The sequence below is a fragment of the Vitis riparia genome, chromosome 7 (assembly GCF_004353265.1).
Source record: "Vitis riparia cultivar Riparia Gloire de Montpellier isolate 1030 chromosome 7, EGFV_Vit.rip_1.0, whole genome shotgun sequence".
Taxonomy (NCBI): domain Eukaryota; kingdom Viridiplantae; phylum Streptophyta; class Magnoliopsida; order Vitales; family Vitaceae; genus Vitis; species Vitis riparia.
In genome coordinates this window covers 17,263,356-17,286,304 of record NC_048437.1, presented here as the reverse complement: position 1 = coordinate 17,286,304, position 22,949 = coordinate 17,263,356, and the positions used below count along the sequence as shown (strand labels likewise).

Here is a 22,949-nt window from a genome sequence, read left to right as displayed (position 1 = left end):
GTCAAACCGAGCCTAAGCCCACTCTGTCTCAGAAATCTACTGCTCAAGGGCTACTCTCAAAGGACCCATCTCTGACTTAACCGATAAAACAACCTCCATACCATACACTAGAGAGTAAGGTGTAGCTCCTGTAGAGGTGCGAAAAGAGGTATGGTATGCCCATAATGCAAAGTGAAGTTTCTTTTACCAATCTTGAGAAGTTTCAACCATCGTCCTTAAAATCCTCTTAATATTCTTATTTGTAGCCTCTATTGCCCCGTTGGTCTGTGGCCTATATGCTGAAGATCTATGATGTCGGATGCCATACTTTTGCAACAAAGTAGCTACCTTAGCTTGGAACCTCTATTTGAAATCAACTCATGGGGAACCCCATAACGGCAAATGATGTGTGACCTAATGAAACTGGCAACCCTAGTAGATGTCAACCTCACGTATGATGCGGCTTCCACCCACTTGGTGAAATAATCTATGGCAACTAGGATGAACTCATGACCCCTGGAAGATTTTAGTGAAACCTTCCCAATAATATCGATACCCCATACTGAAAATGGCCATGGCGAGGTCAAAGCGTGTAACTCTGATGGCGGTGCATGAATGAGATCACCATGAATCTGACACTTTAGGCATTTCCGAACGAACTGACAACAATCTGTCTCCATAGTCAACCAGAAATAACCCGTCCTCATAATTTTACGGGCTAACATGTGTCATTCCATATGCGAACCACAAACTCCTGCATGAACCTCTCTCATCACTCGATTTGCAGAGGCTAGATCTAAACATAATAGAAGCATACCATCAGCTGATCGCCTGTATAAGGTATCTCCACAAATCACAAATCTAGTGGCCAAATGATTCAGTGCTCTCCCATCCTTGGCAGTGGCTACCTTAGGGTATGTGCCAGATCTAAGAAACTGATAAATGTCGTGATACCAAGGTAGATCATCCTGAACCTCTGTTTCTCCAATCAAACAACAGTAGGCGGGTGCAAATCTCAACTCAATCAGCAATGGACGTACAACTACATCAATCGGAATGTCCACAGAAGAAGCTAGGGTAGCTAAGGTGTCGGCAAATCGGTTCTGTGCTCTAGGTAGATGAACATATCTCAAGTCATCAAATCTCGTAACCAACAACTCCAAATAAGCGTGATATGACCTAAGCTTTACATTCCTAGTCTTCCAGTCTCCTTGAATCTGTCTGAGTACCAGATTGGAGTCACCAAATACCTCCATTTGTCTAATGCCAAGCTCCAATGCAGTCTCTAAACCAAGGATACAAGCCTCATACTCAACTATATTATTCGTGATAAGATGTCGATCAGAGAATGTCAAACGAACAGACCTCAGAATGTGATCATTCTGAGGGGATACCAATAGAACACCTATCCCATACCCTGACTGATTGGCTGTACCATCGAAGTACATGCACCATCCTAATAAGCTGGTCATAGCAACAAACTCCTCATCTGGAAAATGATCATCAACTGGTCTATCCTCAGATATCGATAGTGAGGCTAGGTGATCAGCGATAATACTTCCCTTAATAGACTTCTAAGAAACATACTGGATATCAAACTCTGTCAAAAGTACGAGCCATCTCATCAGTCTACCAGTCAATGCAGGTCTATCAAATAAGTATCTCAATAGATCTAGGCAGGATATCAAATGCACTGAGTACTCTATCATGTAATGCTTCAATTTCCTGGTAGCCCAAACTAGTGCTAAGCATAGGCGCCCAATCATAACATACTTCATCTCATACTCCAATATCCTCTTACTCAGATAGTAAATAGCTCGTTCCTTCCCTGAGTCATCAATCTGAGCTAACACACATCCTAAGGCCATGTCTAAAACTGACAAATATAGAAAAAGTAGACGTCCTGGCGTAGAAGGCACTAAAACAAGAGGAGAAAGCAAATACTCCTTAATCTTCTCAAATGCAAGCTGACAATCATCATTACAAATTGTTGGTTGGTTCTTCCTTAAAAGACGAAAGATGGGCTCACATATGTCTGTCAATCTGGCTATGAAACGACTGATGTACTGTAATTTGCCCAAAAAACCTTTAATCTCTTTCTCAGTCTTTGGTGCAGGCATGTTAAGTATGACTTTGATTTTATCCGGGTCGACCTCTATGCCCCGCTCACTAACCATATGTCCCAATAATTTCCCAAAAGTCACTCCAAAGGTGCACTTCTTGGGATTTAACCTCAATCTAAACTTTTGGATCTTCTTAAAGAATCTCTCTAGGGCTCCTAGGTGATCTTCTCTGCCTTGGGATTTCATAATCATATCATCCACATAAACTTCAACGTCCCTATGCATCATGTCATGAAACAAAGTAGTAGCGACCCTATGATAAGTGGCTCCTATGTTCTTTAACCCAAATGACATAACCTTGTAACAGTAGGTACCCCACTCAGTAATAAAGGCTGTCTTCTCCATATCCTCTGGAGCCATCAAAATCTAATTATACCCTGAAAACCAATCCATGAAAGACAACATCGAATGGCCTGTAGTGCTATCAACTAACAAATCAATATATGGGAGATGGAAGTCGTATTTAGGGTTCGCTTTATTAAGATCTCTAAAGTCTACACAAACTCTAACTTTGCCATCCTTTTAGGGAACAGGGACAACATTAGCCAACCACTCTGGATACTCAACCACTTATATGAATCCGACACTAAGCTGTTTCTAAATCTCCTCTTTCACCTGCAGACTCCAACGTGGATGTAACTGTCTCAATTTCTGCTTAACCGGTCTGACATGTGGTAGAATAGGTAAGTGGTGTTGAACTATAGAGGGATCAAGACTAGGCATGTCCTCATAAAATCATGCAAAGACATCCAATTATGACCTGAGTAAATGAATAAGTCTATCTCTCTCATCTGTAGATAGGGGTGAACCAATCTTCAGCTCTCTAGGCTGATCCTTTGTGCCAAAATCAATAGTCTCAACATCCTCTGTAACAGGTGAAACTCTCTTATCCACAGGATCGGAGTCATGATCAGAAGAGTCCCTATTTGGATCGGGCCGTGCAACCTCATCATCTATATCAAATATCTGTGAAGTGGGTGAGTGGGGTGCAGATATAGAGGTACTATCACAAGAGGTAGGCGAATACTAAAAAATACTCAAATCCATAAATGAAGCAACATAAACATCGTCAGAGCGGGAGACAAATCCTAATAAAACATCAAAAGAAAGAGGCGGGTCCATAAGGTCGGATGCTCCCTCAACTGGGCTAATAGTGCCCTCAAACAAACTACTATTGTCCTCTAGAAGCAATGGAACAGGAATAATCTTTGTCCCCTCAAGAACCTCAATGGTAGACACCCCAAACATATCAAATGGTGGAAAGGGCTGAAGCTGAACAATGCTGGTAATTTGGCTCACGGTCATCATGTCCATCTCATCTCGGTACTCATCATGAGGTACAACTCCATCAATCATCTCAGTAGGATCAACAATCACTCCATTATCAGTGATCTTCTCTGGAAAGCATAGAGATAACATGCTAGCTCGATCTAGAAACGTAGGAGTAATCGCCATAGAAACAGAAGTGTCAGGAGCCCCATCACTCAACTGTAACTGGTGAAATAGATGCTGAAGCTCAATCTCTCTATATGTATGAACTACACTGTGAATCTCCTCTATATGGGGTCGAATCTCTGATCCTCTGACAAAGTAGTCGGCCAAACTCATCCTATAGGGTCGAATAGGATAATCAAATGATGTGTAGGATAAACGGGCCCTCACTCTCTCCTTGTGCAGCCGCACCATGTAACGGTAATTGGCCTCGATAGGAATGAACCCAAGTCCAAATGTCATATCATGGTTAATGGCAGCTATAAACTTGCTGGGTCCTTGCTGACGTCGTCCTAACCCCATGCCAGGTAGAAAATTCATGCCCCTCATCATATCAAGAACCACTGTGCTGCTGTGCTGATCAAAAGACATAGCTACAGAATCTCTGCAAAAATCCTCGATCTCAAGAGTTTGTATCTCATCAAAAGTAAACCCAGTAAGAAATAGGTCATCCTCACTATGACTGATTTGAAGTACTGGCTCAGAAGAGGCAAACATTTCTCTAGTAGACTGTACCGTGATGACCTGCCCATCATGAATGAACTTTACCTTCTAATGAAGGGAAGAAGGAATAGCTCCAGCTCTATGAATCCATGGTTGGCCTAGTAGTAGGTTAAAGGATGTAAGAATCCTCAAAACCTGGAACAAAGTAGAGAATGTGGCCGGACCAATATGCAAATCAATCACCAAGGTACTCATAACCTCTCTCTTAGTGCTATCATATGCTCTGACTGTCTGAGTAGAATGACCAAAATTTGAAGGTGCAAAACCAAGGGTTACAGCAGTGGCTAAAGGGTAGATGTTCAGGGCTGAGCCATTGTCCAGCAGGACAGATGGGACTCTATGGCTTGAACAACCAACTATGATATATAGAGAACGTACATGGTCTGAACCCTCAGGTGGCAAGTCATCATCTAAAAACACAATGCAAGTGGCCCTGCCGGCCGTCATCATATGAATCAATCTCTCTGGAATGGTGGTAGTCTCTACCCTGATCTGACTCAAGGCTCAAATCAAAGCATCTCTATGAGTACTGGATGATGCTAATAAACTCCAAATAGAAATACGGGCCTGAGTGCTCTGTAGCTATCTCAAAACTTCATCATCCTTTCTCCTAACCTCCTCATGAGAGCTTGCACCCTCAAATGGTCTGACTGCTGGTGGTTGTGGTTGAGCTATCCTCCCACTAAAAGTCACAATTTGTATCTCCCTCCCCTCTGAATCATCATCCTCTGGCCATAAAGTGAACGAGACAAAAGTATCCTGACATCCAATAATCAATGGTGTAGGATGAGTCAATTGGAATGGTGCCTCGTTTGGGATCAAATTGAATGGTGTAGGGGCTTGAGGACCCAATGAAACCCCATCAATCTCATAACTATCATGCAAAACAATCGGCTCGGGTAATCCATCATCCCAACTTAACATATGTATACCGTCATCCTCTATAAGGTCTATGTGATGAATATCTCCTAGAGATGGAGGCACTGCGTGTGTAGAATGGGCAGGAAGAGGGTTAGTGGTCACACTTGGCTGCCCCAAGTTAACCAAACCCTGGTCTATCAAATCCTGAATAGCATGTCTCAAAGCGTTGCAATGATCTGTGTCATGTCCTGGTCCCTAATGATAAGAATAGTGTAAGTCAAATCTGAAATGAGGTAGTATTGGCTGAGGTACTGGCTTGGGTGCCAACAGAGTCAATAATCCACCCTCTATGAGCTTCTAAAAAGCTCGACTCAAAGGCATACCCAATTGAGTGAACTAACGTGATGACCTCTGCACATAAGTGGTAGTCTGCGGAGCTCGAGGTTGGGTGTATGGGGCAAGAGGTCTTTCTGTGACATGTGCGGCAAAAATAGGCTGTGAGACTGGATGTAGGTAAGTAGGAGTCAAAATCCTCCCAAGTAATAACTCCGTCTGAAGCCCTCATCTGTCTTAACCTCTACTCAAGTCTATCCATACGTGTATGTGGGTCCTTTAAGGTCGAGATAGGCAATGTGATAGGAGACGGGGCAACCTCGGTCTGACTATGCAGAGTGAAAGGTATAACCTATGGTACTGACTGACTGGGTGAAGGAGGCGGCGGTACTGTGGTATCGAACTGGGCACTCTCCTAAACTGAGACCTACTAAGTCTGCTGTCCATCTATCCTCTGACCAAGGTTAGCTATAGCCTCCTGGATAGAAGCCATGGCTGCGGCAAACTGGTCAAGGTAACTATCTATGAGTCCATATCCCTCTGATCTGACTGGTCTAATACTCTAGTCAATCTATCTCCAAATCTAATCCATAAAGGTGAATCCAGATCAGTCAAGGTAAACCCTCCTACAAATATGGAAACACTGGATAAGGTGCGGTACGAATGTGACTCTATAGGAATCAACTGACAAGTGTGTAGAAGTAAAGCCCAAATATACTCAATTTGATACCCATATCTGATCACACCAAAATGAGACTACAGAAGGGATAACCGAACCCAATCGTGACCAAGGCAGCTCTAAAGGTCCACAGATGCACCCACATGTAGGAATGAAATCTTAATTGGGTTTAGGTTAACTTACAAGGTTGAGGTGGCTCTATAGGATAAAATGGGTGGGTTAAAGGATCCCTAGCAGAAGCGATCATACCCTCCGGTGGTATGCAACCCTCTGCATGCCTCTAAGGAGACGGGGTGCTTCCATGCAAAGTGGTCATCACCTCCACACATGCACTTCCTTGCGTTCCCAGGGGGTTTCTTAATGGTGAAGGCTTTCCCATCTCTCAACACTCAAGGATAATCTAAAGTGCATAATGAAGGTTGTGGGTGCATCCGAAAAACCTAAGATCTAAAGTGAGATAGTGAACGAAGACAAGCAATCATACGAACATGCAAGAGAAAGATTTGTCATGCAACAAGCAGTCATGCGAAACAAATAAATATCAAACAATCAAAGTCCTATCTAGCATATGTGAGAGTGAATCATGCTGAAGTGAGCAAGCAATCAAGTGATCATTCAAGGCAATCAAACATGTTAAGATAGTAGACTAATCAAGCAAGCAAACCAAATCACCTTGCCTAAAAAAAGAGGTACCCTCTAATCGACCAATTAAACGCCACATTTTCCTCAACTAGTGTTCAAGCTTGATCCTCAAAATCCTTAGTGGAGTCGCCAATTTGTGGACCCGCGTTTTTCATGTGCGTCCCCACTTGATCGGCAAGACTTTCTTTTTATTTGTGAAAAATTAATTTTGGAAAAAGTCGGAGTCGCCACTTATTTTATTTTTATTTTAAAGGGAAAATAAAACAAGAAAGAAAAACCCTAAAATGTGACTCCATAATTTTTGGAAAAAGCATGTCTTTGAAAAACCCGAGTCTAGGTCCCGGGATCAGGTTACCTATTGGGAAGGTACCTCTAAAAGGTAGCACCCCTCTAAGCCCTATAAAGGTCTCTACTGACTAAGTTGAGGGAAACGCGACAATTAAATGGTTGATCATGGATACCTAAGTAAGCTAGGGGTTTTCAAAAAAATAGTATGTCAAGCAAGAAAGTCTGATCATAGGAGAGAGTCAAAGTGCGTACCTAAATGGCTCCTCAAGCGCTATCATGAAACATAAAAGTTAGTATAGAGATACATCACACAACATGTGTTTTTGTCAAAGATAATCAAACAAGCATCAAATATATATCAAGGCAATCAAATAGGATAGCAAGCATGGGCATGGTATGCAATGACAATCATATTCACGGGGTTTAGAAAGTGGGTATTAGGGAACGTACCTAGATAGCATATATAACTCATAGCGTGCTTCCGCAGGACAGGGAGAGGTTAGACAATAAATAATATAGAGCAAAAATCCTAACATGCACATCTAATTAATATAACAAAAAAATGATCGAAGTAAACTAAATTACTGGTCATCCATCACACATGTCTTGTATAGAATTCTTAAAAAAGATAAACACGATTTCAATAGTAGCAACGGTGGTAATAAAAAAAGAATTTTTAAAAAAGATTTTTTTTATGTAGAGGTTTCATCAATTTCCTAATTGATATACACGAATTTAGCCCAGAATTATCTCATTTATACCACGAGCTTTGATTCGTGTCTGATTTAAAACCAATATTTTCATTAAAAACTGAGAAAGATGCAAACCGATCAAAAAAATGATTGCATATTATTTTAAGAAAATGAGATTTTTATTCTAAGAACTGTAAATGAATTTTTTTTAAAAAAATAGAATTTCTTAAAGGGGTCTCCGAAGAAAAAGGTTTTGATTTTAAAATAAAAGGAATTAATTTTTAAAATAATAAAACATAGAAAACAAAATACCAATCAAAATAAAAGGAAGCGAAAATCACAAAATAAAGATTTAGAAAATCATGTCAATTAAAGTGGTGAGGGTAAGACCAACCTTCATGAGTTTCCAGTGGCCTTCAAAAAATAAGAATTTAACCAACAATCACTAAGGCATCAAATTTATGACTTCCTAATCAAACAAACTAACAAAATATTACCCAAGACTAACATTTAGATTTCTAGAGATACGTGAATTAAAATAAAAATAACCAATCAAAGATTAAAGCCAACAAACTTAGCATATGGAGATAATAATATGGAATCAATTAAGGTAAATTAGCATTTTAACAAAATATGATAAATCAGAGACCAAAGTTCAACAATCTGAAAGGTATGAAAACAATGACATGCAATTAACTGGATTGATTATCTAAAATTCCTAAAGCTCATACTAAATGTCAATAGATCAAAGCCAAAATTACCATACTTGAAACGTGAAAATAATTACACGTGATTGACTTAATTAATTAAACAAAATTATAATCAACTGCAAAATTGGATATAAACGGATTAAATTCAAAGTTAATGAAATAAAAAACACACAAACACATTCAATACTAAAAATAATTAATACTATATTAAATTAAGGACATCATCATCATCTAATAAGATTGGCTAAACTATCAAATTGAAATCACAAATATATTTAAACTAAAGCAAATAAATAAATTAACAAAATAAAATTAAACTAAGATCGAAATTAAAAATATGGAATTTGTCTAAGAGGGTTAATCAAACAATTGAATTAAAATCATGAACGCATTCAGATTATAAAATAAATTAAAATCAAACTAAATTGAAATTAAATTCTACTTAATAAAATTATTGGAATATTAAAAACTCAAACTTTATTTGATACAATCATTTAAACTAAAGAATTAAGATCCATGAATGCCTTTAAGTTAAAAACGAATTAAAATTAAAGTATTTGGAATTAAAAACACGAACTTTATTTAGCGTGATTATTTAAACTAAAAACGAATTAAAATCAAACTAATTAGGATCACTGACACATTCAAATTAAATCATAAATTGTAGACCCTCAATTTTGTCCCTTTAGCACATGTCTTTAAGTTCATTTTCAGTGCTCCACAGTAGTTCCTTGGTGGCCCATTACTACTCGTACAACTTACCTTTTTCTGAGTCATCTCAGAGACTTTGGTTAAGGGATTATCTAACCCTTTATTGTGATCCTTGGCAGTTTTGATTTAGATTTAGGCTTTTCTTGCTTTTTTTTAGGATAGCTTTTTTATACACTTGGCCCATTAGGCATCACCTTAGGCCCACTTAGTCTCACCTTAGGCCCGTTTAGGTATACTGGGTCTATTAAGACTTTTTTTAGCGTGACTTATATGACTTGCGTGTTTGCATGGCTCGTAGGGCCCATTTTTTGTTAATTTGTTTATTTTTATTTTATTTTATTTTATTTTATTTTTATTTTTTTTAGTTTTAGTTTTATGATTATCATTCACTTTTTATTGGTTATCTTCCTCTTTATATTATTTTCCTTAACTTATTTATTTATTTATTATTTTTACCATTTTCTAATTTATTTACTTATTTATCTATTCATGTAATTATTTAACTTCTAAAATTTCATGCTTTTGCAAGGAAACTTACCATTGGAGTTTAAGGAAAGTGGGACTCTCTTTGGAAGGTTTTGGAGGGGAATTTGAAGTTGGGAAGATTGCTTTTGAATTGGAAGATTTAAAAAAGGATAAGGAGAAAAGAAGAGAGAAAATAGGAGATTTCGCCTTTTTTTTAGGGAGATTTAGGTTTTAGGGAAAGGCGGATATATATACGTGAGAGAGGAAGGAAAAAAGAGGTCTCTTTTGATTGTAGGAGGAGATTTTTTTTGGTGGAAGGACCCAAGTGGAGATGGCCGCCTGTTCCAAAAAGCTTTCTCATCGCCACGAGGATGCCATCGCCAACGCCACCACCAACCGTTCTGACGTGAATTTCCGCTCGAGGCCAAAAAAATATGATCTCTTCAACATAAAATCCAACGCGTCGAATCTGCTTTCGAACTGATCCCTCCTCAAGGATGGCTCCGCCAACACGATCTCCATCACTGTGACTTCCGATTCCGACGTTACCACGTTTAGAGGTTCAAGAAAAGGCTCTTTGTGAAGAAAAAGTCAAGTTCCACTAGAACAGATGAGCAACGCTCCTCTTCCGGCGAGCACTGCTCCTACGCTGCCTCCATCAACGAACACGCAGACATCTCTTCGACTGCCGTCCCCATCACCGACATTCATTCATCATCTTATTCCCTCTCCGATTTCGCAAAGATCTTCTCATCAAGTTCATCTAATTGCGGCATCCCGTTCTTCCCCAAAGACTCTGTCGTTTGTTGATCTATCCATTGAAGAAAGGTTCCTGCAACTTTAAGCTATCAATGATACCCATCCAGCCATGGTCGTCCAATTCAAACAGTCCTCGGGATGCGTATCGGGTAGGAGCACTAGTCGTTCATGGCGCATTTTAGTGCTTGATGCAGTGCGGTTGTGAGTCTTGCAATCCACTTTCCATAGTAGAGAATCACCACTCGCGCACAATCTTTTTTTTTAAGAGCAACCGCACAGTTGAGATGGTGGCATTCACTCGCAGCTGCCTTTGGAGGAGGCGCACAGTCCACATTTTGAGAGGGACGTCGCCACGCCGCACCCTTAGAAGAATCTCCAAGTGAGCCATACTTTCCCATATCCATGCGCGTTTCGGAAAAAGAAATAAAGTATTTCATAAAGGAAAGTGCTGCCATATAAATTGAAAGGGGAGGAGAGGATTATTTTTTGGGGGCAGAGAGAGAACACGTAAAGGAGAGAGGATTTTCTGGACAAAGGGAAGTAACAGAGGCTTTCAAATTTTAATAGAGCAGCCACTTCAACCCATCAAAGACGGATTTTTCTCCCATAACACAGGTTAGTTTTTGAAAGAGTTTTCATTCTTTTATTAGATGTCTTTTTCTATGGGTTCGTAATTCATAAGTCCATGCTAATTTGTTTTAATCCATATGATAGTTTAGACGTATTTGTGATTTTAATTTAATTGGTTTTGTCTTAATTTACTCCTTAGTTTAGTTTCATTGTTGATTTTGATCTATTCGCTTAATTAATTAATTTTCTTAGATGAGGTTGAGGTTTCGATTTGGTTTATTAATTTATTATATTCATAATTTTAATTCAATTGTTTGATTAAACCTTTAGAAAGATTGCATCTTGTTTCTAATTTCGATTATTTCAGTTTCGAGTCACTAAATTATTAATTTGTTTTAATTTAAAAATGTATTCTTTTTAATTTCAATTTGATAGCTTAATCAATTTTATTAGATGAAGTGGATTTTTTTAGTCCTAATATAATTTAGTATTAATCTATTTGTTAATTTGGTTCCTTTTAATTAGTTTATGTATTTTTATAGTTTTATTTATTTATTGATAAAATTGATTCTTTATTTAAAAGTTCATGTTTTTAGTGTACTTTGATTTAATTTAATTCATCTATTTAGTTTAGACACTTTTATAATTTTTGGCTCATCAATAAAATTAATTCTATGTTTGAAAGTTCACGTTGTTAGTTTAATTTAGTCAAACTCGTTTTAATTAGTTTAGGTACTTCTATAATTTTAGTTCCTTACCTGAATTGATCCATTTTTAGTTTTTGTTTCAAAATCATTAATGTTAGATCCTAATCACCCTCATCTTAACTTATTGCTTTTAAAATCCTAGCGGTTAATTCATGAATTGATACTCCATTAGTTTGTCTAATTTAGAATGCCTTGCCCATTGCTTTAATGATCCTTCATTTAATTTGATTTTTCTTTCTGAGGCTTTTGGAAACTCATGAAGATTAGCCTCTATTCTCACCTTCAATTTTCTTAGTTGACAAAAATTCTACTTTGTGATTTTGTTCTCTTTTGTTTTGCTTGGTATTTTAATTCATACACTTTATTGCTTTCAAATTAATTTCTTTTATTTTTAAAATATAATACTATTCTCAAAATCTCATTTTCCTTAAAAATCCATTTCAAAAATTCATTTAGAGTTTCTTAGAGTCAAAAGATCCCCTTAACAGTCCATTTCAAAAATTCATTTAGAGTTCTTAGAATCAAAATCTCATTTTTTTAAATAATGTGCAACCATGTTTTGATCGGTTCACATCTTTCAAATAAAATTACAGTTTTGAATAAAACACGAATCAAAGCTTGTGGTCCCAAATAAATGGGATAATTCTAAGCTAAATTCGTGTATATCGATTGGGGAATTGGTGAAACCCCTACATAAGAAAATCTTTTCAAAATTTATTTTTGTTACCACATTTGACACTTGTTGAAATCACGTCTATCTATTTTTTAGGAATTATATACAAGATATATGTGATAATTGATGATTCTGTATACTTTGATCACTTTTGCTATGCTAATTAGATAACGAGCATGCTAGGTTTTCTATATTTTATTATTTATTATCTAACCCCTTACAACTTGAGGAAGTACGTTACAAATTAGAGCTTTGACCCAAAATAGTGTGTTTTAAAAAAAAATTCCAAAAAATAAAGTTGTTTTCAAAATAATCCCCGATATAATGCGTCTGTGCCACATAAGCTGCCATGTCATAAAACCGTAGTTGGTGACTATGGTTTTATTTTTCTAAAGTGGTTAGAAACCGTAGTTACCAACCACGGTTTTAACTTTAAGTTTAAAGCCGTAGTTGGTGACTACGGCTTTGACTTTTTTTAAAAATGGTCAAAGCCGTAGTCACCAACTGCGGTTTTAACTTTAAGTTTAAAGCCGTAGTTGGTGACTACGACTTTGACTTTTTTTTAAAATGGTCAAAGCCGTAGTCACCAACTGCGGTTTTAACTTTATATATATTTATATATAACTTTAATTTTTTTAATAAAAATATTATATTATTTTGATTTTAAATATACTTATTTCATTATTTTAAAAATAATGATATATGAAATTAAATAATTGATATTTTTAATTTGATATAAATATATTTTTAAATTTTATTAAAATAATATACTCTATATTTAATATAAATATATTTAGTTAATTATATTTAAATATAAATAAAATATAATAAATTATGAAAGCCTATTAAAAAACAAATAATATAAATTATTATATTAATTAATAATTTTTTATATACTATATGTAAGTGGTATATAATGTCACATGTATATAAGTTCAATTAAGTTTAAAATTTATCATATTTTAATTTAAGTTCATAATATTATATCGATATGATAATAATTTATTTATATATTTAAATAAATATGCTAAATTTTAAACTTAAATTAAACTTTTATATATATATATATATATGTGTGTGTGTGTGTGTGTGTGAGGTATTATATACCACTTATATATAATATATAAAAAATTATTAATTAATATAATAATTTATATTACTTTTTTATTTTTCTAAATAGGCATTTATAATTTATTTATTTTAAATAAATATAATTTATTATATTTTATTTTAATTAATTAATTATATTTATATTAAATATAGTGCCTATTGTTTTAATAAAATTTAAAAATATATTTTTATATCAAATTAAAAATATCAATTATTTAATTTCGTATATTATTATTTTTAAAATAATGAAATAAGTATATTTAAAATCAAAATAATATAATATTTTTATTAAAAAAATTAAAGTTATATATAAATATATATAAAGTTAAAACCGCAGTTGGTAACTACGACTTTGACTTTTTGTAAACAGTCAAAGCCGTAGTCACCAACTACGGCTTTAACTTTTTTTATATATAAATATATATTTATATATATATATATTTAACTTTAATTTTTTTAAATAAAATATTATATTATATTGATTAAAAATATGTAAGTGGTGTAATAAAAATATTTAACTTTAATTGATCTCATTATTTAAAGAATAGTAATATATGAAATTAAATAATTGAGGTCTTTAATTTGATATAAAAATATATTTTGATAATTTTATTAAAATATTTGGCACTACACTCAATATAAATATAATTAGTTATAAATATACTATTTTATACCCTTATAATGAAGAACATTATATTATTTTGTAACTTTGTGTAAAAATTAAAGGCAATTATGCACTTGAACAAAATATAATATGACTTCAAGTGGGTAAATAATTGGAAAATTACTTAAATACAACAATAATATTTTTTTTTTTCCATTTTTCTCCTTTCAAAATAGGATCAAAATGGAATGGAAAGGCTTAAAATGTTAAACTTAAAATGCCAACCTAAAAGAATTTGTTTTTCCACTTCTTAAAATATAGAATTGTAGAAAGAAAATACTTTTGTTTTTCCAATCAATTCACTATTTAGTTTAATTGTTTTGGTAAATAGATTAAAATGCTTTTGGAATATTTTTGTAAATTCATTGATAATAGGAAAAATGTTTCTTATTGGGTACTAATGGGAGTTTTGGGCAAAAATGATTTCTTTAAAACAGAAAATTCATAAAATAATTTTATTCTCAAAATAATTTTCAATGTGATGTGTGTCGTATTCATGTAGGTATTCACATCACAAAACTGTAATTGGTAATCATGATTTTTGATTTTTTTTTTTAAAATAGTCAAAATAGTAGTTGGTGATCATTACTTTAAATTTAAACCTAAAACCAATTTTTTAAGTTCAAATTTTAAATCATGTGAATGTTCAATTTTTAAAAATTATTTTGATTGGAGGTTTAGATTGTAAATTTTTTTTAATACATTATTTTTTCTATATCAATATAGTGTTGTTGTAACTAATTAGTTATAAATATAATTAGTTTAAATTTAAACCTAAAACCAATATTTTAGATTGTCAGATTGCTATATGTAAGTGGTATATATATATATATATATATAAGTTCAATTTAAGTTTAAAATTTATCATATTTTCATTTAAATATATAATAATTTGTTCATAATAATAATAATAATAAAAAGTTAACAATATAATGCAAATGAAAATAAACACAAAAACTAAAAAACAATCCTCAATGAGTGCCACATGATGGGGTCTTCCTCTTTCTCTACGGATGCCTATGATAAAGAGACATCTCTGTGGCATCTATCTGTGCAATCTGCCATGTCTCAGTATGTATAGGTTGAGATGGAGCTGATGGAGGCAAGACTCGACGTCTACGTGGACCACGACGTCTCCTAGGTGGACATACATCTAGCTGTGTAACATGTGTAAGAGTATGATGCATGGTAGTATCTATGGGAAGACGTGTAGGTGATGGTAAAGTGGTAGATGGTGGGGTGATCTCAGGTATAGTGATATCTGATATGGTAGCATCTAGAAGAGGTGATATAGGAGATGGAATAATGACATCTGCTGTAATGGTAGCTGGTGCAATAACATCTGGTATAGTGGACTCGAGCAGAGGAGATATAAGTGATGATGGTGAGGTGACATGTGGTGTAGTGGTCTCCTCAAGAGAAGGTAGAGGTGATGGTAGACTAGTAGATACTGGGGTAGTCTCTGGTATAGTGACATCAGGTATAGTGGCCTCTGTGGTAGGAAATATAGGTGATGGTAGAGTGGTATCTGATACGACATGCCCTAAGGGAGAGGGTCTAGGTGAAGGTGATGGTAGGGGTGAAGAAGGAAGTGTGGAAGCCTCAGGTGCAAATGGGGTAGATGATGTGGATGGTGCTAACATGGTCTCAGGTGGATGCATAGATCGTCGAGGCTGTCGACCAGCTCGCCCATCATCTCGTCTACTACCTCTCCCTCGGCCTCAAATAGGTTGCATCCTAACTGTAGTGGCTGACACAGGTGGGCTCATGGATGGGTATGATGATGTAGGCGACTGACAGAGTGAATGTATGCGATGCTCCTCTCCAATAACATGCAAAATATCAATAGCAATCCGATGAATGTCGCCTAATGCACCTGAAGTAGGCCCAGCAGATCGACTAGCAATCTCAACCATACCAGTGATCTAAAATAAAAAAATAAAAACGTTAAACAAACAAAAATGATTTTTAATTAATTATAATTTAATAAACCATTTATAAATTAAAAAATCTTACCAATAACTGAGTAGCTGCTGCTGTACTATGATACCTCATCTGATCTCTATGGAGAGGGGGTATGATCAAACGTTGTGTAATACGTCGGTACCACTCCATATATGGATCATGAAACTGCATAACACCCACCATAGGTGGTGCCGTCACAATACGCTCCTCACGACTACCCCATAAGGTAATATACTGTGCATGGAATGCTCCCCAATCATACTTATGTCGTCCTCGCCTATCCACAGAATGGAGGTCTAGCTCTATGGAACAAGATGGAGGTATCCCTTGTTGATGGCCAAACTGTCGCAGCACTCACTCCGGTCGATGCCACTCGACAATGTCAAAGCAAATAAGAGGTGACATCGTCCGCCAAATCTCCTGGTCTGCTAGAGATATCGCCGGAAGATGGGCAACTAAGTCTCCCATGTAAGGCTCCCATAAAACCTGTTAAAATCAACATTTGACATTAATACTGAGTACATGTTTAAATGGTTAACAATAGCACATTACATCTTATATCTACCTGGTCATGGGTTTGTGCATCTAACTGGTCTCGATAAAATGTCAACACACGTGATGGGTTTTGAGCCCATGATAAAGGTACTCTCCACCTACATCCTAACGGATCAGCTGGTAAACCCTCGTGTAACAATGCCTCATCCTGTAATCTGTGGTCTAACTGCTCAGCTGGTAAATCATCGGCTGCATCATGCTCTAAATGCTGGGCTGCTGGAGGGGCTGGTGGTTGACCAAAATTAGGGCGACCCACGTGGAGTCTCTCCCAAGACCACAACTGGAAAAAAAATGTAACATTAAAATTTTACTTATATTATAAACTTGAAGTAACTAGAAATTTTAATCTAATGTGAATAATTAATTATACCTGTAATAGTGTGACACATCCAGCAATATCGGTGGCACCGTCCAAACTCGCTCGACACAACTCCCTATATAGGTGTGCTAATACTGCACTACCCCAACTATACATAGATGTCTGAGTCAAGTCTCTAAGTAATGGGAGGTAACACATATGGATGTGGGTACCCTTCTTGTCTGTAAATAGCGCTGAACCTATGAGTCCTAATATGAAAGCTCGTGCATACCGCTCTAATGTGGCATCATCTAAATCAACTGGTGGCTGAGAGAACTGCTAACATAGCCATCGTGTCGATATAGCTGATCCTCTAATCTCAGATATAGGGGGAGTCACTCCTAAAAGTTCATAACATAGCAGTGACCAATCTATGTCACATGTGTCAGTGATGGGAAGCCCATGAATACGAAGTCCTAATATGACAGCAACATCCTGTAAAGTAATGGTCATCTCCCCAACAGGTAAGTGAAATGTGTGTGTCTCAGGACGCCATCTCTCAACTAGACTAGTGATCAATCCTCAATCTAGTGTAATGTGTCCAATACGGTATACACCATAAAATCCAGATCGAATAATATAAGGTCGAAGACGAGAATCCATTTCACACTCCCGCATAAACCTAGATATATGCTGTTGACAAGTCAAGACTGAAGCAAGCTGTAAAAATACAAATATATCAATTAGATGATAAACTGCAAATTTTTCCATTATTTAATGAGATATTATGTGTTTGCATATACATACCTGGCCAGAGTCAACTAAATGAGACCTGTGTCTATCCTATAGAACCAAAACAGACGTATCTAATGGATCTGGATCAGAACTATGTCCTCTATACTCCATATCTGTAACAAAATTGTGAAGATAAATAAACAATACTTATTCTTTAAAAAAAATATTATTTCTAATGGAAATTTTTTTAAAATTTATGGAGTTTTCCCTATATTAAGTATATATCAATTTTATAAATTTAAGTACATCAATTTATTTATGACCAATAAACAAGTCATACTAGCCTAAATTAAAAATAGAGATACAAATACAATTGAGCATTTTGTTAACATTTTTAATAGAAAATTTCAAAATTTTGACAAAGTATCCCCTATAATATGGACATTATTCCAAATACAAATAACCTGATTATGCAAATAACATCAATATTTATAATCAAACCAAAGCCAATAATTGCATAAAGGTAGTATCAAAGTAGCTTACATCACAATATCCAAGAAACTTACATAAATAAATCACATAGTCTAATAAATTCTATTACTGTTTTGACAAGAACGACCATTGTGGCCACTTTGTTTGCATAACCCACATGTAATAGAAGTCTTGCCCTCTCTAACATCCATTTCATTATGCAAACAGCTCGATTTAGGTCATCCACTTGATGCACATTTCATTGACTCAGAAGGCACGATAATTGGACCATCATAAGGAGGCCACTCATATACATTGAAAATAGGATGGAACAAGGGTGCCCAAGAATTATAGTACGATTGTGTACTGTAGTAGTGTTGAACAAGTGGTCTAAAATCAACTGAACGAAAATGACATGCTGCTAGAATATGGCTACATGGGAATCCATATATGAGTGTTTTACCACATGTGCATGCATACTCCTGTAAGTTGATGCGATATGTTTGACCACGAGTTGAGCTACTCTTAGTACCCTTATTAGTCTTCACATGAAATTGTCCTCGGATGTGATCATATAAAACAATCTCATGAGATCCCGCCTTAACCACATTTGCCTTAATCTTAGCATCAACATATGGAGTGTATTCCTTATTTGAAGCAAGTTGATTAGCACCTTGTTCCCTTCTCACAACAAAGTAACTATTTGGCTGAAAAAATGTCAATTGAACCAAAGCAGTTATGGGTAAGCTACGAGCCCCTTTAAGCACACTATTGGACACCTCCGACATGTTTGTAGTCATGATGCCATACCTTCGACCTCCGTCATGAGAGAGCGCCCATTTCTCAAAAGGGATTGCTTCCAACCATTGTTGTGCGGCTGCATTAATCCTCCCAATTGCGTTCATATGTTTATTGAATTTTTCAATCTTGGTTGCTAAGGCTGCTCTGCACATCAGATTTTTCAATATTTTATCCTTGAATCGAGTCATAAAATTACTGGCAAGATGACGCATACAAACCCTATGATATGCATATGGCTCAGACCAACCAAGATGAACATCGCTCATTGCAGCCATAATGCCTGGATGTTGATCTGATATAACACAAAGTCCCCTCCTATGAGTTACTCTGGTTCTAATACATGTCAAAAACCAGCCCCAACTATCAAATTCTCACCCTCTGTTAGGGCAAAAGCCAATGGGAATAACTAATTATTTCCATCACAGCCCATAGAAATCATTAAAGTGCCTTTATACTTGCCATACAAATGTGTACCATCAATACTGAGTACAGGCCGACAATGCTTGAAACCTTCAATAGATGGATGAAATGTCCAAAAAACTCGCTGAAATATCTCTGTATTCTCCATAATACTAGGAAATGTTTTTGAAATAACAACACATCCTGGATTTGCCTGCTCTAATGCAATGAAAAAATGTGGCAGCTCTGCATATGACTTATAAAAATCACCAAATAAGTTTGTAAGAGCTTTAAGCTTCGCTTTAGATGCCTTTTTGTATGATATTTGGTATCCAAATTTCTCCACAATACTTGCTTGAATAGCAGCCACTGACAATGTGAATTGTGCCTTAATCATTCCTTGGATATGAGCAGCAATCAAGTTGGAATCTAATTGTTGATGGTCCCAATTCAAGCAAGGATTTACACATTTGTGCGGACCATTGTATTTATTGATTGCAAATGAAGTTGTACCTTTTACAACCATAGCACGGAGTTTCCATGGACATTGAGATTGCTTAGCCTTCTTGCATCTTAAGACTAACAACTTTGTAGTTGACTCAACAACAACGTACTCTTGATGTGCACTAATAGAGTACAACTTCACAGCATGTTGTAAATCTGCTTTTAAATTAAAAACTTGGCCAACCATGAACTCTCCACCCGAGTTTCCAATATTAGTGTTCCTCCATGGCGTCCAGTCACTTGAAACGGCATTACCAATGTTTTCTACATTTTCAAACTACAATGATGGTGCCGAGTGATACTGAACAGGGGAAAACTCTATTGGGTTCTCAGGATCTGGGTTATTTGACATATCACAACCTTCCCCATCCACAGAGACATATCTCCCTTGTTCACCTTCCATTGCTTCGTGAAGAGCTATGAAAGATGAAACAACATTAACATTACTGTTTTCCTCATCAATAACATCAAACACCCTATCGTCATCATGTTGAATATCTTCTGCTCTCTCACTTTGATCATCACCTTCTTGGGATTCACATTCTTCTTCATCTTCATCTTCATCTGCTCTACACTCATAAGTCATTGCAACAGGGGCACTACTAGGTCCACAACCATACTCAAATTCCTCAATATTATCATTTTGTCCGAGTAATAATTGTGTGAAGTTACCCAATAATTGCCCTCTCACCCGTGGTTGTACTAGCACTTGTTCAATATACAATTCAATTTCGTCCATTCCAAATGTGTTAACCAATTTCAACATTTGAGATAAACTATTATCATCCCATATTAGACAAGGTTGGAACCTATTTTCCCTTTTTAAAGGATACCGACAGTTGAGGACTACTTGAAATTGTTTTTTATCAATGCCAGTTCTCGAGTATATCATAGATAACAAGTGTTCGTAGGTTGCACTAACAGGCACAACCAAAGGCACAATTACAGCTTCATCCCCAATGTACTTTACACCTGTTTCTGTCCTCAACATTTTTCCTTTATAAAAGCAAATCACAGGAACAATACATTCAGACATGATTTACCTACAAAAAATACAATATCAAATGGTTTAATAATTAATGAAAATAATAGCAAGAGAAATTGCATATAATCTTTTAACATGTGAATACAAAAAGTATATAATAAAACACCTTCTTACGCATTAGGGGGGAAAAATATAAATCACTTAATAATAATAAATTTTTTATTTAAATAGCTATCTATGATACAAATATAATCATAGATAAATGTTTTATAGAAGTTTAATTTAAAACTTAGATAGTGGGTTATAAATCAATAAATTTTGAGTTAAACAATTACAATAATCTTAAAATTAAATAAAAAATAATCCACCAAATTTTTTTTAATAAAATATCATATATTAAAATAAAAGTGAATATTATCAAGTATTAAATAATATATAATTTAAATAATTATGTTATTATCCATGAATCACTTGATATTTGATTAAAAAAAATTAAAAAAATATTAAAAACTCAAAATCAAATAAAAGTAACCCACCACAGAAAAATATATTAATAAAATATCAAATATACAATTATAAAAAAAAATCATTTGTATATATATATATATATATAAACATTATTTGAATATTAAAAATGCAAACAAATAAACATTTTATAAATCCATTTAATATTAATTTTAAATATAGGGAAAAAATCATTTATAAATTAATATTAAATTTAATTTTAATTTATATCTATTGAATATTAATTTTAATTTTAATAAAATTGATGCCAACATAAAAGTCAATATTCGATTTACCCATGAGGACTGTTTTCAATGGTCTGATATACAAAACATATCCATTAGCAGAATAAAAATAATTATATGAATAAAGAATAATATGCTCAAAGTAGGCCCAATTCGTCAAAAGGCATAGGTGGTGTTTGTTTTTTTACTTAATTCTAAATAGAACCTTAATGCTTAATAGTGTTAAATATTAGATTGTTTGTTTTTATAGTAATTTATTTTTATTAAGTATTAAAAAGTAAAAAAATCAATATGTTATTTTTTCTATTTAGAAAAAGCTACATATTTTGGCTTTTTCTGTTTAGTAAAAAGTTTATAATAAGTCATGAAAAAGTAGAAAAACAAACAACCTAAATTCTAAAACTAAATTGCTTTCAGCAGAAAGCAAAAAAAACAAACACCACCATAATGTCATAGCTTAACAGGGAAATGTCCAAATTACTAAATGCATAGCACTTGGCAACATTGCCATATAAATACCTTTGTTTACAAGTACCCTAAAGAGTCAGATTCCCACTTTTACTAAGGCAGTCAACATAATCTATTACGAAAGGCTCAACTTCATTAGATTGCACACCCAAGAAGAATGGAGATACAACTATTTGTCTATCATATTCATAAAGAACGTATAATAGAAATTCAAAAGCCTCCTTTTCCTTTCATATATATTATCACAATCAAGGTTTTAGTTAGGCCATTGTGGAAAAAGTTTGAGAAAACCTTAAACAATCAAGAACGTATAATAGAAATTCAAAAGCCTCTTTTGTTGGAATGCTAGGAGGGGAATTTGCCCTCTACCTATTTGGGCATCCTTTTTGGAGTTTTCACAAGGTTAAAGCTGCATGGGACCCTGTTACAGATGGGTTTATGGAAATTTCTCAAAAGTCCCCATCATGGAAATAATTCAACACGTGTAGTCAAACTTATCAAAGCTTAGTCGTTGAAAAGGCATTACTTAGGTACACATTTGGACATTTTCCTTCTTTTTGTTTTTAAAATAGAAAATCATAATAAATATTATTTTAAGAAAAAAATTAAGATATAAAAAAATACTCTCTTAAATTTAAAAAAAAATTAAAATGATTTTTAAAAAATATAAGATAAATCTATATCTCTCTACAATATATATATATATATATATATATATATATATATATAATAAGATTTTTGGATTACTTTCTTAAACATCAAAGAAATCTCAATTAATTGTTTTATAAATCAATTTTTTTATCTTAAATCATTAATGATATTATAAATACGAGAACCATTTTTTTATCATATCATAAGAGTTTTTTTCAAAAAAATTATATATATATTTTTTCTTATTTCTCACATTTATTGGTCGGTCAAGTCACTTGGCACCCAAACCCAATCCAACACAAACAGGCAATATATTATTAATTTTTGGGCTTAAGAGCACAAACAAAAAGACATTGTTGGGTTCTTATTTAATCATTTCATAGTTGGAAAACAGGTAAGACTCTTTC

The 22,949-nt window shown here is 34.6% G+C and overlaps 1 protein-coding gene across 1 annotated transcript; it reads right to left on the bottom strand.

Moving 5' to 3' along the window:
- Positions 1 to 707: 707 nt before the first annotated feature.
- LOC117918102 lies at positions 708 to 2,156 on the bottom strand. Its single transcript, XM_034834625.1, has 3 exons — positions 1,567 to 2,156; positions 1,020 to 1,491; positions 708 to 914 (listed from the first exon to the last, which is right to left on the bottom strand). Exons 1-3 carry the CDS (start codon positions 2,154 to 2,156, stop codon positions 708 to 710), a joined length of 1,269 nt encoding a protein of 422 aa, XP_034690516.1.
- Positions 2,157 to 22,949: the final 20,793 nt, after the last annotated feature.

What these genes read in the sequence shown, in the direction of transcription:
- LOC117918102 (XM_034834625.1), bottom strand. Translation starts at nt 2,156, where the DNA reads ATGGTTAGTGAGCGGGGCATAGAGGTCGACCCGGATAAAATCAAAGTC. An exon ending in TTGACAGAGTTTGATATCCA is followed by an intron (nt 1,492 to 1,566) that starts GTATGTTTCTTA and finishes ATCTGAGGATAG; the next exon opens with ACCAGTTGATGATCATTTTC. An exon ending in ACATTCCGATTGATGTAGTT is followed by an intron (nt 915 to 1,019) that starts GTACGTCCATTG and finishes GACATTTATCAG; the next exon opens with TTTCTTAGATCTGGCACATA.